Consider the following 15,748-nt stretch of genomic DNA (forward strand, 5'->3'; position numbering starts at 1 on the left):
GTCCGATGTTGACCGATGGCCCTCCTAAATTGCGTGTAGCCAACCATATCCGTCCTATATCGGACCACAGCATGACTCAATAATTAATCGACCACAAGCTGTCTCACGAAACGGAACACCATCCAAACCCATGATAAGAGAGGCGGCGAAGATTAGAGATTAACCAAGGGTTCAGGCGAACGAGAAGACAAGCTCAGAATCGACGTCGATGGAGACGACGACGACTCGTTTACTTCACGTTCTCGTTCTCGTTCTCTTCCTCTTCGATTCCGCTGTCGCCCAGCCCTTCCTCTTCGACCCCATCAACCCACTGCTGAATGCTGGCCCGGCGCAGAAGAAGCCCAGCTATGAGACCTCGTTCACCGGTATCTGGGAACTCGTCCGCAACAGCTCCGGCGTGTCGGCCATGCACCTGGTCATCACCAAGGAGAACAAGGCCATCCTCTTCGACTCCACCAACTCCGGCCCCTCCCTGCTCCCACTGCCGGCCGGAAATTGCCGCCCCGATCCCACCAACAAGACCAACGGCGAGGACTGCTGGGCGCACGCCGCGGAATACGACTTCGTGGCCGACCAGCTCCGGCCGCTCAAGGTTGGAATGGATTGCTTCTATTCGTGCTTTGGCTTGATTGGTTACTCGGTTTGGCCGTGACTGTGTGTGCAGGTGTTGACGAACACTTGGTGTTCGTCGGGAGGATTCGCCGCCGATGGGACGCTGGTGCAGTCCGGCGGGTTCCATGAAGGAGCCACTGCGGTCCGGTACCTCAAGACTTGCCCGATGTGTGATTGGATCGAGTACCCGGCTGCTCTCTCTGTCAACAGATGGTAGCTTTTCTTTGACGAGTTTAGCTTCTTTTACTTGCATTTTCTTAGTGTAGAGATTGAGAAGAGAACTAAGAGAATAATATTACATTCGTAAGAGTATAAAGAGTCGAATTATATATATTAGGTTAGTTCTGATCATATTGATCCATATAACTTGTACTTATCGATGCATGCACGAGTTCAGAATTACTATGGTTGGTTCCCAGGTACGCCACCCAACAGATCCTGCCCGACGGCAGCTTCATCGTGGTCGGTGGGCGCCGCGAGTTCAGCTACGAGTTCATCCCCGCCCCCGGTCAATCCAACCCCTCCAACTACAAGCTCCCGTTTCTCATCGAGACCACCGACGACGAGGAGAACAACCTGTATCCCTTTCTCCACCTATCGACCGATGGCAACCTCTTCATCTTCGCCAACAACCGATCGATCCTCCTCGACCCCCGCACGCACACCATCCTGCGTGAGTTTCCGCCCTTGAAAGACGGCTCGCACAACTACCCGGCCTCCGCCGCCTCCGCCCTCCTCCCCCTCCGCCTCCGCAGCAGCACGACCGCTCCCATCCCCGCCGAGGTCATCATCTGCGGCGGTGCTTCTCACAAGTCTGCCGCGCTCGCCGCGGAAAAGGTCTTCATTCCGGCACTCCGTCGGTGTTCCCGCCTCACCATCACTAAGCCGAACGCGAGGTGGCACACGGAAGTCATGCCGACGCCGCGCGTCATGGCCGACATGCTTCTCCTCCCCACCGCTGACGTTCTCATCATCAATGGTGCGACCAAGGGCACGTCCGGGTGGGGCTGGGCCGAGTCACCGAACCTGGAGCCCCTCCTCTACCAGCCGTCATCGAGGCGCAACGAAAGGTTCAAGACGCTAACGCCAACCACGATCCCGAGGATGTACCACTCGACAAGCGCGGTGCTACCCGACACCAGCATCCTGGTCGCCGGCAGCAACCCAAACAACAGGTACAACTACACGGCACAATACCCGACCGAGTTCAGGTTGGAGAGGTTCTACCCGCCGTACCTCGACCCTGCATTGGCGGTCCACCGGCCGAGGATCGTAAAGGAGCTTGCTCCGAGCAGCGTGACCTACGGAACGAGCTTCCAAGTCGTGTTCGACGTAGCAGACTTAGGGTTGGAATTGGGGGACTTGAAGGTGACGATGTATGCGCCGCCGTTCACCACGCATGGTTTCTCCATGAACCAGAGGCTTCTGATACTGAGTACGGTGGAGCTGTCGCCTGCTGGATTGGGAAGGTGGACGGTTGCAGTGACTGCGCCGCCCTCAGGAGTGGTGGCGCCTCCTGGGTACTATCTTCTGTTTGTAGTGAACCGTGCGGTGCCAGGTGAAGGGGTGTGGGTTCAGCTTCTGTAGTTATTAAAAGAATAAAAATACCATTGAATTTGCATTTCTCTCGATAATTAATTCTCTCTTTTTTTTGTCGTCATAATTTTTATTTAAAATAATTTATAAATGTAATTCTGTTTTCCGGAGTACCTCTTTAAACATAGCAAAAAAACAAATTCCAATTATGAAGGCTGATCAAACAGAGCCAAATCGATCGGCTTCTAATGTCATTTCGTGACTTAATGTACGTAATTGCACTTCTAAAATAATAGTTGAATTAAATTCATTAATTGTATTGGGTTGAACTCCAATCAAGGGAACCTCTACCGTTGAGATGGCCACGGTGAGGAAGGGTCCACCGAGATGGGGATTCGGTGACTTCTCGGGTGACGAGGTGAGAGACTGAGTGGCCACGGCGAGCGCCCGCGAGCTCTGGGACTCACCCACGCGGAAGACTCTCGGTCCTCCACCCGCAACCGCACGTGCATCCCGCGTGGCAAACCCTTGTTCTTCCGCGAGGCAAAAGGGTCGCGCCCCCTACCCAGATGATCGCCTGCAAGTCGTCGTCGAGGTGAAGGATTCGCCCTCCCCCTTTTCCGCTTTTTTCTTTTCCCTAGCCCTGAAAGAAAAGGCCGGTTGCTGCGAGACCGCTGATTCCTTGCTCGTATCGTGGCAGATTCCATTGCCTGCTCAAAGTCGCGTTCCCGCCGAATGTTCCTCTCTCGAGCCCGTTGAGCCGCCTTCAGGTTTGATTTCTCGAATCCCCATTTACTAATTATTGGGGATTTTTCTTGGTCCATAAATCTATTTCTTTTAATCATGCATGCTACTCTAGTTGGAAATAAAATAGCCCTCCTTTAATCGTGTATAAATAAAGAAAAATGATAGCGGCATGGGGTTTCAAGTTACGATGAAATAGTTGCTCGGTTAAACAAAGTTAGTGTTATTGTCACTTATTTCGTATGGTAACGTCAATTTTGTTTGATTAGGTTGTCCCTTTTGACCAGTGTTTGAGGAGCTATATTTAGTTTCAAATGGAAGTTGATAACTTTCTTTTCTAATGTTTAAGTTGTATTTCATACATCATTTGTTCTTTTCTGTTAAAATTTATGGATACTTGGATATGTCAGGATTGTCCCAGAGGTCAGAGTTTGAGTCTTATCTGGAAGATGGCTAGCACAAAGGACCGGCATGCGGAGTCGGACAGGCGTAAGAAGCGAAAATCAATTATGCATGTATGGAGGCCAATCTCCACCCAGTCAGCTTCAAATGAAGGTTTTACTAGTTCAGTTAATTATTGTAAATGGTTTCTAGCAAGATCAGCCAATCAAGGTTTTACTTTGTAACCAATTCCAGAATGTTTAAGCTTCTTCCCTTCCCTTCCCTTCCTTTCCAAGAAGTTTGGTTTGGTTTTGTTTTACCCGGCTAAGACATAGTCTTAGCCAGGCACTATCTGTATACTGTTTTCAGAGATGGAGGACTTAAAATGTTGCCAACTTGAATTTTACTTAAGATGATCAATTGGTGACTCTTATGTATCAATAAGTATTAAATCCTATGACAACTTCCTCTATTTTGAAGTCTCTACATGACTAAGTTTGTTGTGCAATTATCATGATTAGTTTATTGTCATTTGAAACTAAATTATGATGTATTTTCTTTACTTATGCCTTGTTTGTTGCTTGTTGAAGAATGCTACGGATTTTCCAGCGATGTGATGTCCTATTTCTGGCATAGTAGGGTGCTGTCATCGCGCAATTCGATGTTCTACATACTCAAAATATAGGCATGCATATACAATGTCAATACCCTGCTAGGATAGTAACATGCCAGCGGCATGCTCTGGGATGGCATGCTTCAGATAATGACCTCTTTCAGCATAACTCTTAGTCAAAATATAAAGAACCATTTACTGATTCTTACTGCCGCATTTTTTTATGGAATGTCTCTTGACTTCATGAGACTAGCTAACCAACCATCTATGGGTTTGGTGGACATGAACTCATTATTGCATTTTCTTTTTCTTTATAATTAGGTTGGAACTATTTTATGCCTGTGTATTCAGCAGTCTCACTGCAACTAGATAGCATCATATATGCTGATTTATGTATATGTTTTTTGGTTGATTCCATGATATTCTCTCCTGGTGATAGATAGGGTTATTTTGTTGTCTGTTTAATCCTTTCATTATAGTTGTTTCTATAGCTAATTAGTTTCATGATGCTATGTATATTTCATAAGCAAATTTTAACAAATCATTTCCTGCAGTTGATCACAGTAGATCTGATGTTCAGTGTCAACTCCCAGAATTGCATCAGAACAAACCTTCTGGTGTTTCTGATAAAGAGATCGCCACCCAGGAAGACTCTGTTATGGGCATTTCCATGACATTAACTACAAGTGCTCGTGCTGTGGATCATGGCAACGATTTTGAAACAGAAAATGTGTCCACATGTCATGATCTCAGTACTACCTCCAATTCTGGTGGGGCCCTTGAGCAAGGAGTCATGGAGGGCGCTGTACAGGTGATGAACCCAACAACGGGTGCTGAATTAGGCAGTGGAGTTGAAAGACATTCAATTTCTATTGAGGTATCTCTATCTATTGTTTTCTAGTTGTTCAATACATATTTAATTACTGTGCTGATTTTCGGTGTGTCGGTATGCCGGAATTTACTGCGAACCATTAGGGGAGGGAGAGGACGGGAGGAAGAAGGAAGAGTAAGCAAAGGAGAAGGAAACAAGGAGGAGGAGGAGGAAGTCAAAAAGAAGAGGAGGAAGAGGCGGCAGTAGAGGAGGAGGGGTGCTGAGAGGGCAGTGGGTGGGCTGGCGGTGAGCGGCAGCGGTGCTGGCCTCCTCACAAGTTCAAGAGTTGGATGCCCCAAACATTAAGAAATATAACATGTAACATGTAACATATAATATATGATATATAATATTGGGTTTATCCATGTACCAGTCGGTGGTAGGCAGTCGGACCAGTAAATACCAGTTAAACCATGCCAAACCGGCTGGTTTAGCCAACCTTGCTGTAGTGAACACAAGATCACTGATTAAGATTATGGTATATTGTCTATTCACTGGATCAATTCCTTGTCTTTAATATTAATATGCAATATTGAACTTTAGTATTACCACAAATCATTGTCAACTGTTTGTTAGTCCAATTTGTTCAAATTTCTCTAATTGTTAAGTGACAAGCCTCATATTGCCTTGCACTGTCCTGTTAATTGGAATATTAGATGCTTTGGTAATTGCTTTCACTGTATTGCTAATCATTCAAAATCTATTCTGTCATATCGTATAATTATTGAAGATGCTAATAAATATTTAATCTTTTCTGCAGGTTGGTGCTTCTTTGATTCACTTTATTAAAGGAAAAGGGTATAAGTTTTATGATTTTTTCCTTTTTTGTATCTTTTAGTTTATTGCTAATATGCATAATTTCAGTGTAGAAGTTTCTAAGTTCTGACCAAGATAGGCTCTTCTACCTTGTAGAGGTTCTATGCAGAAACAAATTGAGGGAGAGTTGGGGGTAAAGATTGTATTCCCTTCATCTAAGGAGGACAGTAACATCAGTAAGTGTGTACTTTTATTAGTAAAACACCATATTTGAACTTTTGGACATACTAAATTTTCTTTTGATTTATATTACTTGCAACTTGTAAGTTTCTAGATTGCAGGATTATCTATTGTGTAAGCTTCTTACATGTTATAAGAATCAAACATTTGTGTAAGAAATACCTCATTGATCAGCAGGTGCTTTACTGTAAATGAAGACTTTTACAGGCTTAATGTCTTATACCAAGGAATCAACATGCATAATGAAATGAGGGTCACATTCTTCTGAATGACAAGCATATGAATATTTGGATGTAAGATGAGAAAATTGTTGCAAGATTCTACATGGAGCAACTAAACTAAGTTTTGTTTAGCTCTTAGTTCACCTACTGCCCCTCATAAAAAAAGAAAAAGAAAAAGGAAAACTGGCCTGAGGCCAAGATATTGTTGGCTACCTTTACATTTTAGATGGAACCATTCACCAATATTTTAGCAAGATAAAAACCTGCCTTTGTTACTCTCTATTGTTCACTGAACTCTAATTAGACTTGTAGACATCACCTCTTCAAGTTTGATATCTGAATTCCATCCACCTATAGTACTCTTAGTTGACATAATTCTCATGACCCAACCAAATACTAGTTCACTTGTACCCCATATAAGCTTTGTTTTTGAGTTAATTTGATCCAACTAAATGAACATGTTTTATGGGCTTGTAAGTTTTCTTTATCCTAAACCAAACTAAACTATGTTGTCATTTTTTGTCAACCAAGCTCCTGATATTGTCATTCTGTTGTTTTTCTTTGACCATTCCTTTCAACTTAGAAAATGCCAACTTTCCTTATCAGACACTACTGTCTGTCTTACCTTTCATCCATTCATGCAACTAATCGTTTATAAAATGGTCAAGAATGTTATCTTTCATTCATCATTATATCATTCATCTTTAAGTTGTGTATCTTCTTTTGATTATTCTACCCCTTAATCAATTAAATTTAAACAAATATAACTGAACTAACTGATGAATAGTTATGCACCTGCTTGAATAAATTATAACTTCCCACATTTGTACTCGAATTATAAAGTAAATAACCAAAATTTGGTATGGTAAAAGCCTGTTTGCTGTTTTTTTAAAAGATTCTTTTGTTAAGAGATGTGGTTGCTGCGCTCATTCCCATATAGTATTCTATTTGACTAAATATCTGCCTATGAGATGACTTTTGGCTGAAAAAAGATACAAAACCTATGAGATGACTAAATATCTACCGTTCACCTTGAACTATATGACTTTCTTGAGAAAGCTTAATTATGTGGTACCCTGGTGTTATTATTGCTTGCTCTCTTACATGGTAAGTAATAATGATAGACTCCTTTTTGCAGCTATCGAGGGTACTGTTGAAAGTGTTGCTAAAGCATCAGAAAAGATTGCTAGTATACTCGAAGAGGTTGGTAGCCAACTTCATCAGTTAATAAGAAGGATAGTATGCAAATAACATTTGCTTAGTTTCTTAGTTGCTCTGATATATAATTGCAACAGCTAATTATGTGAAACATTTCTGTACAAAACATTGGGTTCTTGAATGCTCGAGGGCAAGGGACATTCTCTTTTTTCTAAAATTTCTTGTTAGGTAATTTAGATAGGAAATATCTATGGTTTTTCATATTGATTCACTAGCATGAAAATGTATACTTTTGCCAAAAAAATGTTATAAGGTCTATGCAGTAATTTCAGTTAACTAAAAGATGTATATTGTGAAATCTGGTTACATTTTGATTGTCTCAGCCCCTCAGGTATGTATCTATACCACAGTCATACGATTTCAGCATCATATTACTAATTATAGGTGGTAAACCTTAAGAGCACTTTAATTTATCATCTAGTGTTTTAATGGTTGACTTGTCCCTTGTCTGTGAACTGTTTATAAAAGTCATATCCAAAAGACCACCAATGTTTCTACCATGTTCTAGTGCATTAGAAACTGGGTTAGATAACAAGCGGGCTTTTCATGCTTTTGACTCATGCCAGTTAGCAATAAGTCTTATGGAGTTCATGAGATATGAAACCTCTAATTTGACTTGCACAGTGTGCCAACACCTGGCATGTTGGTTCATGGTGTGGTACCAAGAAGGGATGTAGGAGAAGGAGAGGAGGGGTAGAGGAGTGGAGTAGAGACGGAGGAGGAAACACTGGGAAGATGGGTGGCGATCAGTTCAGGGGCCATAGGCGTGCGCCAACACAAGGCGCAAGGAGATAGTCTCATGTGCGAGTGGCTACAGGTGCTAAAACATCTAAGCCTGCCTCCCCTTAAAAAATGAACTGGACTGCGCAAAAAGCCCTGTTCATTGTCCTGATTTAACCCTGGACCAATAAATACCACTGGTACAGATCGGTTGGTGCAAAATTTGAAATCCTTTTTGTGTCTACATGAACTGGCTGATATAAGTTTGTTAATTGGCTATGAAGGTGCACACTGATTAGCATATTCATAGCAAGCTTTTGAATTAGAACAATAGAAAATAACGAAATCAGGTAAAAACTAACTAAAATGGGACCAGTCCATTTATTAATAGTTAGTCAGAAGCATCTCATTGCAATCAGCACTTGAAATATTCTGTAGGTGAGTATAGTTTTTTTTGAAAATTCTTACCCGTATTTTAATACTATGAGTTTGGAAGTGAATAGATCTGAATTTAATTTCAATTATGTATAAATTAACAACTTAAACAATCACATCTCTATGTTTCATGTCCCACATGCATAGGTTAAACTTTTATCACCGTACAATCTAGATATATATGGTTTGGGTTATAGTGCAAAGCCCATCAGGGTAATTGAAAAGATGATCGAGAACCACATTGTGATAGACAAACATTCATGAGAAGAACCAGTACTGCTATACTTTTGGATCCTAAATTCAAATTATGGTAACTTGTGGCATTAACAATTTCTTATGATCAGTGGTCTAAGGGTGTCTGCTGCAAAAGATTATGTTCAGAACATATGTTCATGCTATGCATACTGGTTTTAATGTGTGCATGTGTTTTTCTTTTCTTAGGTCTTTTATTGTTTATCATAGATTTCTTCAACTATGTTGTTCGACTTGCAAGTTTATCTGTATAGACTTGTATATGCTATATATGTAATGATGGCAGTTCTTATTACACACTGTTTTATGAAGTCAGTAATGCACCATTTGGTAAATACCTTATTGTTCTGATTTTCCAGGCTGTGGAAAGCCCAAAGCTTGATTACTCTCACTTTATATCCCTACCATTGGCACTCCACCCAGAACTGGTGGAGAAGCTAAACTGTTTTCAGAACTCTATTATTGGGGATTCCACATTTAGCGATGATGATGATTTGGAAAAAGAATCAAATGATGGTACCACAGATGATGAGGACAATCAATCAGAAAGACAGAAGGTTGCTGTTAGGCTTGAAGTTCAAAATGAAAAGGAATGTGTAAAAGTGAAGATAAATGCTATGGACTACAAGTCTACTACTAGAGCTTCGTCTTTGACAGGTAGATCATCTTCTTCTGAAGTTCACATGAAAAACAGAGATTAGATGATGAACAATCTTGAATGATGTAGGACGAGAGTGGCATAATATTTTTTAATAATAGCTTAACATAAAAGAGAGGAATAGAAGATAGTAATTGAAAGATAATAGGAAAACAAATGGATGACTACTGGACTCACTCGGGCTTGAAGAAAACACTCCCAGGATGAAGGCCTCCCACTTCTGCACATCTCGCATGTGGACGATGGAATCATGCCATCGAAAAACAAATGTGGCCTCACATCACTGGCACTCAAGGTGGGAAAAGAACTCATTTCATTGATCCATCGCTGATTGATTTGCATTACAATGTTCTTGTCCCTTTTTATGAGCTAAGAACAAGAAAAGAAAAGGAAAATGTAAAAGTGAAAAATTATAATTAAATCAAATCAAATGTATGATTTGATCTTTTCTTCGAAGAAGATAATATCTTAATTGATATGTTTTCATCTTCATAGAGATCAATCTTCACAAAATCTTCCATCAGGATTTGGAATCTTCAATCACAATCATAATTTGATTTTTTTTCAAATTCTTTTCATATTTTATTTTCTTTGAGTAAACTAGAAAAGTAGATAAGAATTATTCAGTATCTAGCCATGTGACAACTTATGATATGCAAAATAACCTCTATACTAATCAAATTTATTTGAATAAGAGATAGATAAGATTGGTTCTGCATCATTGAACTTCCTCAGTAATAAGTTAGTGACTCAAGTACTCATGAAAGTGAGTAGTTGAGATGACTAAAGTCCTGTCACCTCGAAACAACATCATGGGTGGACCTATGAAACAACATGGCTGTTGCCATGGCTGTTGCGGAGTGTGTATGCAGATATGCATCCTTAAATTTATCATGGCTGTTGCTCTAAACTATGAAACAACATCATGGGTGGACAATATGTTGAAACTCTGATATGGAGACTGGACACAGATATGCATTCTTAAATTTGACAGGGCTATTGCTCTAAAGTATGACGCAAGGATAAGATCTAAATTGGTCAAATTTATAATATAGGTATGAGTATCTTTGAATTTAACTCTTAGTGCTATTTTAATATATTATAAAATATTTTAACACGAGGAAGTAAGTGTTCCAGCAACAGAAAACTGTTTTGTTCCAGCATCAGTCAGTGTTCCAGATCTCAATAGTTGTAAATCTCTATCTGCTTTTAGTATGCTTGATTTGCCATTTTATGTAGTTAAACTTAAAACTCTCTTAGTGGTATAATTTTAAATGTATTATATGCTTAGCATGATTTGTCTTACCAGTCCATACTGGCATACCAATCAGCTATCGGTATGATATGTATTGATGCACCAACACGCGATATGGTGGGGCATACCAACAGATCGATATGTACCACCCATACCGATCTCCTATTGATGTACAACTCATATCAGGCGGTACATCATGGTATGACAAACCTTGATGCTTAGCAAGTAAAGTGGGCTTTAAGAAAGTGAATTTAGTATTTGCCACCTTTGTCTCACGTACTTTATGAATAACTTTCTCTATCTTGTGTCCGGCTAATGGATATCAAAATTTTGTAGGAGATGGATAGAATAGCCTGCATTCTTTACTTTTACTGAAAATTTATCTTATTCTTTTGTTCTTTCAGATTTTCCTCAGATATTATTGATTCCTCTGATTGTACAATTACAGATATGGGCATTGATAGATCTATATTTATTAAGCCAAAAACATTTCATTTGACTGTTCTTATGCTGAAATTGTGGAACAACGAGCGAATTGCTGCAGCTGCTGAGGTTCTTCAGGTTATAGTGTTTTCCTACAAACATAATTCTTGTGGTTATTAGATTGTTGGATAATAGCATATTTTTCTTGTACATTACAGAGAATATCTTCAAAAGTACAGGATGCTCTGGAAAACCGACCTGTTTACATAAGACTCCTAGGACTGGTAAGACTCATTTCCCTATGTTCAGTTTAGCCTTGTAGTCCCAAATGCATGCATTGTTTCTGATCACACTACCAAGTGATCAACGAGGTTCTACAGCCGATGCTTAATTATCACTTTTCCATTGTCAGAGCAGGTACTGTTTTTGTTGTTTCTTTATGAGGTTGATACTTATCAAGATAGTAGAAAGGAAACAAAAACTTGTTGATTGTGCTTTTTAACTGCATACTTGGTTCTTTCTGATGGAAACATGTTATGGAACTGTTCATTATCTGGGATCTGGCTAGTTTCTCTGTTGACAAGTCATGCCTGCATGAAAAGATCCTCTTTATTTGTGTAGTGGAGCAAGACTTTTGAGGTGGCAGGAATAATTTATGGCTACAAGAAATCTTGGGATCATGAAAATGCTGATTATAATGCTGGCCTTTTCATTGTTATCATTCTCATTTTTCCTGTGGAATAAATTTTGAGGATCGACTTGATTGCAGATGTGCATGAGAGGTTCGCCTGCTAAGGCCCGAGTTGTGTATGCCCCAGTGAAGGAAATTGGTGGAGAGGGACGATTGTCGCGTGCCTGCCGTATCCAAAACATTTCCATTTTTAGTAGAATTTGATATGAGAAGCACATAGTTTAGCACTAAATAAATGTGTCAACCTTGTCATGCCAAAATGTTGCTACTTGACCTTTTCCAACTCCTGCAGAAGTCATAATTGATGCCTATGTCGAAGCAGGTCTTGTTCTTGAAAAGGATGCTCAGCAAGCCTTGAAGGTAATTTTCTTTTTATACCTCAAAATCTCAAATTGAAGTTGCAAGCTAGTAGGATAAGTTATTGCTAGGTTTTGTCACTCATTTCTTTTACCCAGTATTCTCACCAGCTTCTCTTTGTTGGACACACTTTCATTCTTGAAGAATTTTCAGTTAGTTGAACTATATAATACCTCGTATTTTTGTTTTCCTTGTAACACTAAAGCACTCAAGTCATTTGTGTTTTCCTAAAATGCAGCTGCATGCAACCTTGATGAATGCAAGGCACAGAAAAAGGTTCTTAGTGCTTCTATTTTTTTGGAGCCATTTTGCCATGTAAAAGTTGTTGAAGTTTCTGAATATGCGGACAATTATTCCAGGAAAGGTAGGAGGACAAAGAGACATGATTCTTTTGATGCACGCCACATTTTCAGAGTTTATGGTTCGAAGGACTGGGGGGAGTACCACATTCCAGAAGTGCATTTGTCCCAGAGATTCAAATTTGATGAAAGTGGATATTATCATTGCTGCACGTCAATTCCCTTACCTGAAAGCATGCAAATCGATTGATCTCACCCATTAGGTATCTTCATTCAGGTATATGTTATTTACATCTGTACTTCCCTCTCCTTTTATGTTGCATAAACTTTTCTGTTCGGAAATAATTACACTCTTGTTCCACATCATGGGTTGACCTTGTTTATGTTGCAGGTATTAATGATCGCATCTTAATGTGATCATCAAGGATGCCACCTGCTCCTTTCTCTAGCTGTGACTACATAGGTGTTTGATATCTGTAGGTCCGACACTTGCCCAGTAATCGTTTCGTTGCCTTATATGTAGGCGAATAAAGTCCATCCATCTGGTGGCCGTGTGCCAATGGTTGCATTGTCATAAACATACACCTTGTTTTATTTGATTTTAATCTCCTTATCTATGCCACCATCTAATGGTAGTGTGCTGGTAGACTGCTGTGTAAAAATTTTGATTCTATTTTATGCTTAGAGAGATTCATGCTAGTCGGAAGAATTTGTCCGACAGAATTGTCAAGGATAAAACATTTGAAACACTCCATCTGTCTGTCTCCATTAAAGTAATTATATTAGTGGTGGTGGTTCTGATGATTTGGTAATGTCACAATCCTCCTGTGTGGTTGAATAGGTTACTTGTATGCTCATCACATTTTACCTTAACTTTCATGGTTCAATCACAATCATGTTTTTCTAGTAAGAACTATTGTTAGGATCTCATTGCAAGTTTCCTAAGAAACATGCCGGTCCAATCAAAATCTGTAGATCTTTGGAGCAGGTACATCAGATATATGGTGAGAAAAAGGTAAAACATGTATGGCCAATGGGAAGCTCGTGCCATTCACTGGCCAAAGCAGGTTTACTTCCATACCACCGAGACTTGCCCTTTACTATTTGCATTGTATTTTATTCGAGATATTAGATCCATTATTCATGGATACTGGCATGGTCGAACGTGACAAGCGTTCTTCCTTGTATTCGTGCAGTCATGCTTTGGAGCTTAGAACATTGGTATCTGTTTGAATGATGCCATAGGGATAATCCAGCGGATATCCTCCTTTTTCGTCAACATATTATTAGATTGCAGAAATATAATAAACTATATATATATATGATGATGATAATTGTTAGGTGAAGTCAACTTTGCATGTGTCTCTTAATTTTGTTTGCAGATAACGTGAACTTACACGTGATAATGCAGCAACCATTAAAGAAAATATAATTGTGACAGCCTTTTGGATATCGAGTTTGACCAAACTGAGCACTGTGTTGACCGGATTAGGCCGACACGTAATCCGATCTGATCCACACAAGCCCGAGAATAATTTGCCCAGTTCTACGACCTCGAGAACAGCATGGTGGTATCCTTATTTTTGGGTCATTTACCGGTCCATCTCTTGAATCCTTCTTCTGCTCGCCATCGTTGTCAGCCATCACCTTATCCATTTCGTTTCTGCACGCAGCTGCTGTGTTCTATCCAATGATAAGCTCTTCTATGGGATGGGACCCACCGATGCAAAGGCCATCTGCATGTCTCCGCGAATCCCCCCCCCCCCCCACCTTGGCGTGCTACATGACAATTCAATCAATGCATGCACGTTGGACATCGCTGGTGGGTTGGCGTTGGATAATCTCAACACCTCATCCCTCACCCACCCCGATGCTCGAAGCTCTAATAGAACAAGCAAGAAATAGAAGAGAAAAGACTGCGTGGAGGCGCGTATAAATATATGCTCGCAACTCCTTGGAACTACCAAACTTGCCCGCCTCCCTCGATCTCTTCCGACCTCCTGAGGCCTGACCATGGCTTCCATCGCCTTCGGCCGCTGCGATGACTCCTTCAGCGCCACCTCGCTCAAGGCCTACCTCGCCGAGTTCATCTCCACGCTCCTCTTCGTGTTCGCCGGCGTCGGCTCTGCCATAGCTTACGGTGAGTCTTTCTTTCATATATCCCCTGTGTGCGTACATATGTATATACATATATATAGTCTCATGGCGGTGAATGGTTGTGGTGCCATTGCAGGCAAGTTGACGTCGGGCGCGGCCCTCGACGCGGCGGGGCTCGTGGCGGTGGCCCTCTGTCACGGGCTCGCCCTCTTCGTCGCCGTCGCGATCGCCGCCAATATCTCCGGCGGCCACGTGAACCCGGCGGTCACCTTCGGATTGGCTCTCGGGGGGCAGATCACCATCCTCACCGGACTCCTCTACTGGGTCGCGCAGTTGCTCGGCGCAGTCGTCGGCGCGTTCCTCCTCAAGTTCGCTACCGGACTCGTAAGACCGACCGACTACTGTACTGCATGTCTCTCCTGCGTGAGGTGATGGGCCTCGGTTGAGGCCAATATGAGCCCATTATGAACTAAATCCTTCGCTATTGGGCCTCGCAGGACACGCCAACCCACAGTTTGGGAGTGGGAGCCGTGGAGGGAGTGGTGATGGAGATCATCATCACCTTCGCACTCGTGTACACGGTGTACGCCACCGCCGTCGACCCAAAGAGGGGCTCCCTCGGCACGGTCGCCCCCATCGCCATCGGCCTTATCGTCGGAGCCAACATCCTCGCCGCCGGCCCCTTCTCCGGCGGCTCCATGAACCCCGCGCGCTCCTTCGGGCCGGCAGTGGCGAGCGGCGACTTCGCCGACCTGTGGGTTTACTGGGTCGGTCCACTTATTGGTGGTGGGCTGGCTGGGCTTGTCTACACCTATGCCTACATGTGCACTGACCACACTCCGCTCCCCCAGTAAAATTGTTTCTTCACAGAACTTTTAGCATAAAGAACTGTCAGTGTGATGTCACAAAAGTGTGGGGAGCAGTCCATCTTTGTTGGTTTGTGATTTGGGGCAAAGGTGTGGGAGTTGGTGTTGCTTCCATTGTTGTCACTGTTGTGTGGGATTATGAAGCCTTTTTTGTATTTTATTGTTCATGTCAATAGATTCACTCTTCCTCTTTGGATCAAATATAAGCTCAAGCATGCAAATCATTTTCTCACAACTACAAATCATGAAAGATGGTATGAATATGTTCAACAAATGCCAAGGAGAGATAAGGGAAGACCCAACGAATATTTAATGAAAATAATAAAATGACAAGATCACTAAAGAAATATAGATTTGTAAGAGACTGTCCCAAGATTAGGATTAAGGTCTCTCTGCTATTGTAGCAATGGCCTTATGACCATTGCCGCTGGAACATGGGAACCTAAAACGTGCAATTATGCACTCATAGCTTATATCCACAAAGCTCAACATCGACACATAAT

General features: G+C 41.6%; 3 protein-coding genes across 4 annotated transcripts; all 3 read left to right on the top strand.

Moving 5' to 3' along the window:
- Nucleotides 1-208: 208 nt before the first annotated feature.
- LOC103969853 (aldehyde oxidase GLOX1-like) lies at nucleotides 209-2,214 on the top strand. Its single transcript, XM_009383493.2, has 3 exons — nucleotides 209-592; nucleotides 665-825; nucleotides 1,032-2,214. Exons 1-3 carry the CDS (start codon nucleotides 209-211, stop codon nucleotides 2,197-2,199), a joined length of 1,713 nt encoding a protein of 570 aa, XP_009381768.2. The 3' UTR covers nucleotides 2,200-2,214.
- A 343-nt stretch (nucleotides 2,215-2,557) lies between these two features.
- Nucleotides 2,558-13,086, top strand: LOC103968935 (uncharacterized). 2 transcript variants are annotated; one of them, XM_009382301.3, is made up of 15 exons: nucleotides 2,558-2,743; nucleotides 2,849-2,918; nucleotides 3,303-3,447; nucleotides 4,480-4,763; nucleotides 5,518-5,555; nucleotides 5,670-5,749; nucleotides 7,113-7,177; nucleotides 8,959-9,256; nucleotides 10,961-11,073; nucleotides 11,154-11,219; nucleotides 11,705-11,795; nucleotides 11,919-11,986; nucleotides 12,222-12,259; nucleotides 12,343-12,559; nucleotides 12,674-13,086. In XM_009382301.3, exons 1-14 carry the CDS (start codon nucleotides 2,718-2,720, stop codon nucleotides 12,530-12,532), a joined length of 1,572 nt encoding a protein of 523 aa, XP_009380576.2. In that variant the 5' UTR covers nucleotides 2,558-2,717; the 3' UTR covers nucleotides 12,533-12,559; nucleotides 12,674-13,086. The 2 variants fall into 2 exon arrangements, with proteins under 2 accessions (XP_009380576.2, XP_009380575.2); XM_009382300.3 differs by having other exon boundaries at nucleotides 2,560-2,743; nucleotides 4,441-4,763.
- Nucleotides 13,087-14,240: 1,154 nt separating this feature from the next.
- On the top strand, nucleotides 14,241-15,451 carry LOC103968936 (probable aquaporin TIP2-2). The gene is made up of 3 exons (XM_009382302.3): nucleotides 14,241-14,422; nucleotides 14,516-14,763; nucleotides 14,877-15,451. Exons 1-3 carry the CDS (start codon nucleotides 14,296-14,298, stop codon nucleotides 15,231-15,233), a joined length of 732 nt encoding a protein of 243 aa, XP_009380577.2. The 5' UTR covers nucleotides 14,241-14,295; the 3' UTR covers nucleotides 15,234-15,451.
- The last annotated feature ends 297 nt before the right edge of the window (nucleotides 15,452-15,748 follow it).

Source organism: Musa acuminata, chromosome BXJ2-10 (assembly GCF_036884655.1).
Source record: "Musa acuminata AAA Group cultivar baxijiao chromosome BXJ2-10, Cavendish_Baxijiao_AAA, whole genome shotgun sequence".
NCBI lineage: Eukaryota > Viridiplantae > Streptophyta > Magnoliopsida > Zingiberales > Musaceae > Musa > Musa acuminata.